We start from the raw sequence: 10,212 nt of genomic DNA on the forward strand, positions 1-10,212 counted from the left end.
TCCACCCTGCTATATTCCATGTATGCCAAACTGTAAAATACATACATTAAAATATAAAGATGACTTGCTAATTTTCCTAAAAAGCATACTTGGCCAGCCCTCTGCTCACTGCTTTTTGTCTGGCTTTTCAGCTTTTCAGACTCCTCTTGCACAGAAAAAAAGTGTTTAATTTTATACACAAAAAAAATGACACCTACACAAAACAAATATATCTTGCAGAAAAACCTTTAACCTTACAAGAATCTTTTCCCTGAGCAAGATTACGGAAATACTTTCAGTAATACTCAGTACTACCTGTGCAATCCTTGCTGCGCTAGTCCACGAAGGCTGTGGAAGGAGAATAGGGGAGAGAACAGACGTGCCTTTAAAGCAGATGGGTTTGGACCTTTGTCTCAACACTGATCAGAAACAGAAAATCGACTGCTATATTAGGTGCATTCCTTTTAAAGTTTACCCGCAAGAAATTATGTTTTTCCTGGATAAAGCTGCTAAGTAGCTGGCAGATGAAGCCAAGTGCTAAGCTTTCTAAGAGAGGAACCACCTCTTCAGTCAAGTCCTGTAAAAAGAGTGGTACTAGGGCTCAGTAAGCTGTGCAAGCAGTTTTTCCACCAGTTGCTTTCCCGGATTCTTTCTTTTTTATAAGATTCAGAATACTCCCTTATTGCTATGGATTAAAACAAAAACTAAATTTTCAGTCACAGTTATCTGGTGTGGAGAACAGGTAAGAATGAAGACAAATATTTACACACCTTAACCTATAACTTGTGGGGTTTGGTTATTCGAATGTGAAACATAAAACATCTTGCTAAGGAGAGGATTTACTAATACTGTTTATGCTTATGACAATTTTGAAGAATATACAGTCTTAAGAACATAAATTTTTCTCCAGTGCTTATCCTGAAAAAAATACAGCCTCCTACACATTCTGAAACTCTGAACATTAACTGAGTCAGAGGGGAAAAAATCCCAAGTATTTTACATAATAATTCAATTGAAATTGTGGCAATGCTGTGGCAATTGTAGCAAGAAGTGAAGATACACAAGGATACATATACCAGAAACTTCAGTTTTGTGACAGCGGCATGTGTAGCTACTGAATTAACAAGGCAAACAGGAATAAGGCAAGGAAAAGTTCAGCACTTACACAGGACTGTTTAATCAGATCTATTTCTATCTAGATTTGCAGGAATAGCAGATCCAAGCACTCTTCGTATTTCAGTTTTGCAACAGGATCAACGAAAGTGTGCAAGTGATGAAGCTCGCTCTGGTGGTTGGTTCCCTTTTACCTTTAACCTTTATGTGTTTCTAAAAGCAAAAGCCAGCCTGAAATGCATGCATAGTGATACTTGAAAGCCTTTAAAAAAAAAAAAATTAACTTTGTGCCCATGTACACACAAGCGCATGCAGCACAGATCTATGCCCCCCTGAATGAGGGCATTTTCTTCCACACATGCTTGTTATGCAATTTTCACATAGTCATAACTAAGTTAAATCAAAGCCAACTGATGTCAACGCTAAAATACTCAGAAGCCCCACAGCGAATCATCTTTACATTTGGAAAGTGTTAATGTGCGATACAAACATTTTGCCTTCCAAAGCCACCATGTATACCAGAACGTCAAAAGCAATTAGTGTAATATGCAGAGAAACACACACGCACAGACATATATACAGCGTATTCTCTAGTGTATTTTTACATGAGTGTAACCACTGTGATGGGAGATCTAGGACAACGGGAGATCCCTCTTCCCCATTGCAAATATATTGCTCTTTTAAATGAGAAAATACGCTGTGTAGGAACAGTGAAAGAGCATTTTTTTCAGCCAGCATTTAAATTTTGTAATATATGCTTTAATGAGAGGTTTTTTATGTTACAGGCTGGTGGGGAGGGCACTGAAAAGGGAGAAATACATCTATTTTCAGCATTAAGAGCTACACGAGTTCCATGAATGGACTTCTACTACCCAGCTCCCCTCCCAAAAGAGCTGAGTTGTCATGCACAGAAGAAATAAACAAAGCAGTGGATTTGGTACCACAGGAACTATCAGCTTAATGACTTATCATTTTCCTCTAGAAGAGCTGGGGTGAGGGTAAATGCAAATAACTACCAGTCCTGTTGTAAGGTAAGGGCTTGAACAACTAGGGCTTGAACAACTCCTGCAAAGATTAACATAAAGCAGCTGGTACCTTCTCTCCTGGGCTATGTAACACCTGTTGCATTTGCCTCATGACTGTGCTTCTGTGCTAATACAGCACTAAAGCCAAAAGCAAGTGTTTGAAAATAAAACCCAGTTCTGCGCAGGCACTACTGTGCAGCTGAGCTCAGTGTGGCCTTTGTACAGACGAGGGAGAGAAAAGGACCCATAAAGCTGGAGGAAACTTGACTAAAAAGCAAGGAATGTTTAAGAAGAAAAAGTAGCGATAATTGAGAGAGAGAGAAAACCCCTGCTTGCTGAACCTCTGTAAAACCCTGCTCTCATATTTATCTGTGACAGAACCACGAGACAAGTGGACAAACACAACCTCACACAGTCACAGAACAAGACTCACTCTTTCCTCCGCTCCCTTGTTACGTTCACAGCACAGAAACATGGCCTCTTCTTTGCTCTCGGGCACTGTGTGCAAGACGCAGTGGCCCAGCCTGGTCCAGGACGCACCAGCTCTGCTATCTGGCTCAGGGAAGCCGGAGGAGGAACAGGGGGCATGCCTTCTAGTAATTATAATTTTACAGCTCCATAGATGGAGTTTGGCAATGACAGGTAAACAGAGAAAAAAACCACAAGTACAAATATTGTCATCATTTTTACAGCTCAGATTTCTCACTAGCTGTAAAGAACTAGAAAAGAAACCCATCTAATTAATTATGCAGAACCTATGCTGCTTTTACTGTTAACAAAACAGCTAAATGATCTTGGAGGGAGGGTGGGGGATGCGAGATAAAAATCTGCCTTGTGCTGCAGGACTCAGCAATACCTCTGAGGTTACAAACCATATTCCACAAATGTTGAAGTAGTGATGGATGAACCTCAGCTCTCGCAGAGGTTGCGTTTAGTCATCTACAAAAAGCACCTTTGCATTAGCACCACAAGTCAGTGGTCAGATGTGCTTCCTATTTTCTGCAGCGAATCACAAGCCTTCACTAACTCATTACCTTCTAAGGCAGGGGCAGGCAGGAAGGGGGTTTACACTGTGTCAGCAGTAAGACATTGTCATCATAATGTAGGGAATCAACCATTGTATTATGCACAGAGAAAAAAACATTTTGTCTCAGTGCATTTATTATTTTTTTATGCCGAAATACAATGCCCCTTTTCACTCAGAGAATAATTGACAAATGCATTATTTCCCAATTCATTGCCACAAAGCTGGAACGAGTTAAAATGTGCCTGAAAGAAATCCTCTTAAGCCATTATGACCTGCTATTTTTTAATTTCAAGTGATTAACATGCCCATTACTTAAAGGCAAATTACAAGCAAAACTCTGTTTGTTTGCCCAGTAGCGTATACCTTAAGCACAGACACACAGCAAAGCAGCGTGGCCTCTGCATCTGTTTCCTCTGCTTGGCATATGGAAAAGCCTACTGCAAACATTCACGGTGCAAACAGATGAGTGCACTACAATTCTCATTGGAAGAGGCATCTAGAACCTTTCTCATCTGTCCCTATCAAGAAGTATTTTAACTATTGTATTAGTGATGATTATTAATTAGGGACACTAGATTCTTTCTTTAAAAACAACCAACCAACATATTCATTTTCTAGTAAACAATAAGCCCAAAGTAAAAATAAATTAAATAATTAAAAACAATTTTTGCTGTCTCACACTGATGCAGACAAAATGTCACACTTTGCAGCTTAGTAGAGTAAATAAAGAGACTGATAATGACTTGGGGTTTGTGTGTACCATTATGCACTACTTCCTGCTCCCCCTGCCTCCCTGAGAACTGATAACATAATAACTTCCAGGAAAATATATAGAGATTTCAGAAATCTGAATACCAACGACATTTGGTGGTACACCTAGACAATGGAATTGAAAGAAGAGTTTCTCCACTCTATCATACACGATTTACGAAGGCAGCATAAATCTAGTATCCTTTGGACTGCCAAGCCAAAATACCAGCAGAGGCAAGAATGAATTACAGCCAATTAGACCTTAAAAGCACAGGTGTTTCCTCTGCCCTACACAACATGGGTCTTACTAATCCACACCCGTGACATGGAAAGGTTTTTCCACTTGCCTGAAACATGCTGTGGAAAACAGGATTCAACACGGAATGGGCTGAAGCAGAAATGCAGTGTGTTCCCATATGACCTGCCACAGCCTATGGAAATCACTGTGTGTACCAGAGTGTGAAGACCGAGTGAAATGTTTTAATGTCAGCGTTGTTGCTGCCCAGCTGTAGTACACTTCAGAAATAAGTAATGCCCTTGACCTGAGGCACCCTGAGTGCTGCTATCATAAACACCACAAATACTATGAAGCTACATCCAAGGGGAAAAGGTAAAAAAAAAATATCTATTTTTTCAACAGTAAGTTTATACTCCCAGTTTCACATTAAACTTCTGAGTATTTCTGCCTCTACCATCTTTGGTAATAACTAAAAAGTGTCTTTCATTACATGCCCTGTTCTAAACAGGCAATAAACCCCTTGGGATTTATTGGGAATGAGGTTGCTAAAAGTTTTAGGATTGCTGGAAAGTACAGAGGAGAAATATAAACAGGTTAAAACAAAAGAAGAATAATGTATGCTCACTCAGGCTTTCAGCACATACCAAGGACAACAGAATTCTAAGAGAGGAGGGGAAAAAAGGGAAGTGGAATAAAAAAAGAAACCAACAAAATCAAGCCTTGACTACTTGCCAGTCCAAAAATGGCTGCATTCACATCGACCATCAAGAAATCCCACGAGACTGAATCCCTTCTGCTCTCTCCACACTAGGATTAGAGCAGAGACACCCCATCTCCCCTCACAGTGAACTACGTGTTACCTGTGGAGTCAAATATAATCGGCTGGCAGTTTCTGTTTGAATTCCAGTTACATTTGAGCACCTGGCCACCTTCTACGATGTTGTGCTGGGTAGTGTTTGCTTTTGGAGCTCCCACCAGAAGAAATATTCTGCAGTGAAAAGAAGAAATAAAACAAAGGTTTTGACACTCAAGGCACAAACATGACCGTCAGATTAAGTTCTTTACGACATCTAAAGAGTTGCTAAGGCAAAAGCCTTGCCCATTCAAATCTAAATCTGACTAGAACTAATTTGAGTTTCAGATAAATTCATATTAGGCTTTAGGTCTTGCAAAGCAAAAGCAGGCAAAAAAAAGAGACACATTTATCATAAAGAAGAGATAAAAGATGGTAAGAGAAAACTAAAGTATTAAAACTGTATTTGAAATGAGATAAACACCTTTTTTATTCTTTCTTTCCTTTCAAAAATATGTATGTATGCAGCAGAACAGGAAATCACGTACTTCTGTAATTTAAGTCATCGGCTCGCATAATTTCTCGTTAATTTTGTATGTAAGAGTCATTCACAGAAGTCAGTCAAAAATAGAAACAATATATAAACAAAACAGTGCTGCTGAGCTCAGAAGGTACTAAGTGGTGAGTCAGCCTAGTATTGGCAAATGCTCTTAAAAAGAATCGAGTACTCAACTGACCGTCAACCACAGGTTTGTACATTAATGAATCTTTACTGAAACTTATTACATAGTACTCTTTTATTAAGATCTGTTGTATTTCTATCAATCTCTGCTTATACAAACATGTTAAGAGCACTCTGAGCAGGAACTGCTATGAGATTATTATGCCTGTGCAGGTGGTAAAATTCAGAAGTTGCACAGTAAGAAACAGACCGAGTACAAAGCCAGACCAAATGAGGTTCCTAGCGTCTTCCAACAAGGCTATCAACATCTTCCAAGAACTCTGACATCTCTGAGACACACTTGACTCATTAGCAGTTTCCTGAGGAAGTCAATTTGAAGTATAGACAGTCATTGACACAAGGCATAACACTACATGCTTCCTTCATCAGAATCTGCTCTGTTGTTACTGATTAAGACTGTTTACGACAGAACAGAGCTTGCAAGAGCAAGTCTTATAATCCTGTACTGGGCATTATGGTTCTTTAGTTTTGCAACTGGGTTAGCTGCAGAAGCTGCGCAAGACTGGTTGGGAGTGAAAGTCTACGGGTAGGCAGATCCAGACTTCTAAAACTTGCTCTGGTTTTCAGTCACCTTCCAGACTTCATTTTAGTACAGCGCTAAGATTTCTTAACATGTAAATACCAGGTATAAACACACAGCAGCTCATCAAAGCTCAATTAATACAAAGACCAACGTAAGCTACTAGTTTTCAACCTCAGTGATTTTCAGAACCTTAAAAATTTCCTGGTGTGGACCCTGATAAAAAATCCAGCCTAGCTGGCATCCATTTGTTTTCCTTACCTGCCACTCATAGACTCTCTAGATTCCAAGAACAAGAATTTGAAATGCTTTCATCAACCCAAAATGTTCTCTCTGGTCATAACAGAAATGCTTAAAAATAAATGCCAAGAAACACATTAATTACAATAACAGCAACCTATTAAACAAGTGGTAGCTTGCCTCCCACTTTCGTATCACTAGCTTTTGAGAAGCACCCCCATAATTAATGTTTTAAAACGCTTTTTTTAAAAAAACACTCCCATTGTAATAATATATTTTAAATCTTTCTTAAGATAATCTTTGCGATGAAGTTTATTAACAAGATTACCAATAAAGGAATCATTAACTCTACAAAGGTTTAGTCACCTCTTTTCCAAAAGAAAAAAAAAAAACACCAAAAAAAAAAGCGTTGTTATCATCATAGACCAAATGAGCAGATTTTGTCACAGGTCTTATACAAATTACCTAAATATAAAGAAGTCTCTAGTCCACATGCTTTGGGAAAGGGAACACAGAGGGAAGAACCATTATTTCTGTATGCTATGCTCTGATACTACCGATCTCCTACATGATGCAACCATCTGCCCCAAGACAAAGCTGTGGATGAGACTGGGAGCACACTGACATCCTCAGCAGTTCAGCTTCGGGAGGTGTACTTACAGGAGTAATCCCTTCCCACTGCTTTGCCATAGACCAATAACGAGAAACTGATATCTCCATGGACTTGTATACTGGAAGACAGACTATCAAACGCAGTTCTTTCAAAGCACAGTGTGTATGAGAAACCTTTTTCAGTTTTTGTAAAGTTATGTTTGGTCATTTAGCACTACAGTTAACTTAATATTACAGTTATGCCCTCTGTCAGGCATCGCATAGCACCCTGATACAAAACTACCACTTTGACTCCTGAAATAGGTCTTTCATACTGGACTTCTAAATATGCTTTATTTTATACCCAGCAGGCCAAAACAGACTATGGAACAGCAGCTGGAACGTTCAAGAATTAATAACACTCCTTTGTTGTCAAGCTAGTCAATCTAAACGGCTTTAGCTCAACTAAATTTACTTAACTTCTAGTACTTATGTAAAGAACAAGCAATAAATAAAAATTCACCAAAGCGACAGTAAAGGTGTAGAAACAGACAGGTGTAGTGACACAGAGGACACGCAAGCAAAACAACCTAACAAGGCTTATTTTACTAAACATCTTTCGCTAAGCATGCTGCAAAACAGTTCTACCTAATATTTAATTGCAGGCATCGCTGAGCTCGCTGTTCACCGCTACCCTTCTTCCCTCTCCAACAGCTTAAGGGAACCTGCAGGCACTTCCAGTCTGCGTTGTGTGAGCATTGATCCCCCTCAGATGATGGGGAAGACACAGGTCTGTGTCTGGAGGTCACCACATACACTTATCTCTGGCTATTTCAGGAGGCAAAATACCAGTCTCCATAGGCATGAAGTCAAAAATTGAACACCTTAGAGCCTGTTCTTGTAAAACCTACATAGCTACTGTGTTTCAATCATGAGCCTACATTTAAGATAAGCTAGGGCTGATCTTAGCAGATATAGACTAACTCCTAGTCACACCAAAAAACCGAGAAAAGTCCCTGAAAAAATATGAAGGTGTCTTCCATGCTGTCTGAAAAGCACTAGTGCCCAAGTTTAAAAAAAAGAAAAAAAAAAAAAAAAGCAGCCAACCTTTTCTTTCACAGACATGCACTTGGAGGTCAAGAATTATTATAAAAATAATGGAAACGTGCCAAGCAGGGATTTCAATGAGAGCTAAATCACATCATTCCTTATCAGGAAACATGGAAGAAAGTTTACTATATGTATTTAGCAGTCTCCTGATAACTTTGCAGCCACACACGCTGACATAAAATAAAGGGAGGGACACAAATATAGAACCCTTTTTCTTTTAGTACTAAGAATTAAAGGATTAAGATAGCACAGAAAGATGTTGCAACACATGCAAGTTAAGACAGGATGGCTTCTAACATTTGTAGGCAATAAAGAAATGCAAACAAGGCTGTCCGATGTACTGCAAAAAGACTTGCTCAATCGCTATAGAATTTGTTTATAAAGTTTTATGAGTTAAGGATCGCGAGAGAAATCCCCTCGGCGAGAAGGAAGCCAGCATCTCTTCGAGCTTAACAGCCCTTTCTCACGACGGAAAGGAAGGGAGGCAAAAGCTGGATCTTAGCGTAGCCTGCACTTGACAAATACAGCCTCGTTCGTTATAGCAACAGCACGACTTCGGAGTTACCACAGGTCTACCCAGCGGCCCGAACCGCACCGGCAACCGCACGTTGCGCGACGCCCCTTTCACGCCAAACGCGCACGTCTGCGGGCGGCAGCTGCGGGGGGGGGACGGGGGGGACGGGGGACGGACCGGCCGCGGCCCCCGGCGCGCCACCGCGCAGCCCAGCGCGGCGCCCCGCCACGGAGCCGGCACGACAAACAGCGGCCGAACCGGTGCCGCTTCACGGGACAGACCCTCAGGTGTGCCCCGTAGCGAGACAAAAGGACGGCACCCGCCGCCATCCCTCCGCGCCGTACGGGCCACCCCCGCCACCGTGCGCACCGGAGAGCGGCGAGCCGGCTCGGAAACGCCAGCGGCGCCAAGTGTACGCCTCGTTCGAGCCCACCGGCCGCACATCAGGCTCCGCTGCCCGGTGAAGGGGTCCCAGCAAGCAGGGCCACCCCCGACGGGGGGGGAAAGCAGCCCGGTTGGCGTGCCGGCCCTGCCCGTGCCCCTGCCCACGAGGGTCCCGGTGCTCCGGCACGGCTCCACCGCAGCGCTCCCCATCCCCGCCCCGGGCCCCAGCAAGCGGCTCCCATCAATTAATCGCTTCTCCCCGAGAGCCGCCCAGGCGCCGGCTCTCCCCCCGGTCCGCAGCGCGAACGCAGCAGCGGCTCGGCCGCTGGCACCGGGGGCTGCGCCTGGCCCCCGCCTCGCTCTCCTCATCCGCCCCCGGGCTGGCCGGGCCCCTTCACCTCGCCGGGACAACGGCACCTCGGCCGCGGCCCCGCCAGCAGCGCGGAGCGGAGTGAGGGTCCGCCGGGCCGGGCCCCTCGCCCCGGGGAGCAGCAGTCCCGGCCGGGCCGGCAGCGGCTCCACGGGGCGGGACGCGGCACTTACGAGGAGGGGTCGGGAGCGAAGAAGTCCACGGCGAAGCCGAAGTAGCTGCCCTCCGCGCCCGAGTAGACGGCCGGGCGCTCCACGTCCAGGTTGAAGGCGCTGCCCGGGGCCAGCGCGCCTCCCAGCACCACCAGCAGCCACAGCCGCGCCATGGCCCGGCGCCGCGCAGCGCTGCCCTGGCCGGGGCGGAGGGGCCGCGCGTTTCCCGCGGCCGGCGGCGGGGCGGGGAGCGGAGTCACTTCCTCCCGCCCTGCGCCCAGTTCCCTTTTCTCCTCGGGACAGGGGCGGCAGGAAGGAGAAGCGGCATCATGTGGTGCCGGGGGCGGGCCCTGCTCCGCACCGGGCCGGGGCTGCCGCGCCGCTCCCCGCCCGCCTCTCCCTTCCGCCAGCAGCGGGCGGGCAGGGCCGGGCCCGGCCCACGCAGGCCCTGCCCGAGGGGCGACGGCGGCTGCGGGCCGGCCGCGGGGGCGAGCGGGGCACGGGCCGTGCCCCCGCGGCTGGGGCACCTGAGCCTGGCCGCGGCGGCCCGGAACGGCCGAGTGCGAGGGAGCGGCGGCGGGAGCCCGCGCGTCCCTGCGGCTGGCAGCGCTGCCTTGGCGGCGCCTTTCCGCCAGCCTCGGGGACGGCCCGCTGCAGGGGGGCG

At 45.2% G+C, this 10,212-nt stretch overlaps 1 protein-coding gene across 1 annotated transcript in view; it reads right to left on the reverse strand.

Annotated features, from left to right (window-relative positions):
• Nucleotides 1–9,899, reverse strand: part of ITGAV (integrin subunit alpha V) — a 47,108-nt gene extending 37,209 nt beyond the window's left edge. The window contains exons 1-2 of the mRNA XM_040603281.1: nt 9,570–9,899; nt 4,993–5,120 (exon numbers count right to left, since the gene is read on the reverse strand). Of these exons, the coding sequence (XP_040459215.1) occupies nt 4,993–5,120; nt 9,570–9,721 (280 nt within the window). The 5' untranslated portion in view covers nt 9,722–9,899. The remainder of the gene's footprint in view (nt 1–4,992; nt 5,121–9,569) is intronic.
• Nucleotides 9,900–10,212: the final 313 nt, after the last annotated feature.

This window comes from Falco naumanni, chromosome 8 (genome assembly GCF_017639655.2).
Source record: "Falco naumanni isolate bFalNau1 chromosome 8, bFalNau1.pat, whole genome shotgun sequence".
In the NCBI taxonomy this organism is placed as follows: Eukaryota; Metazoa; Chordata; class Aves; order Falconiformes; family Falconidae; genus Falco; species Falco naumanni.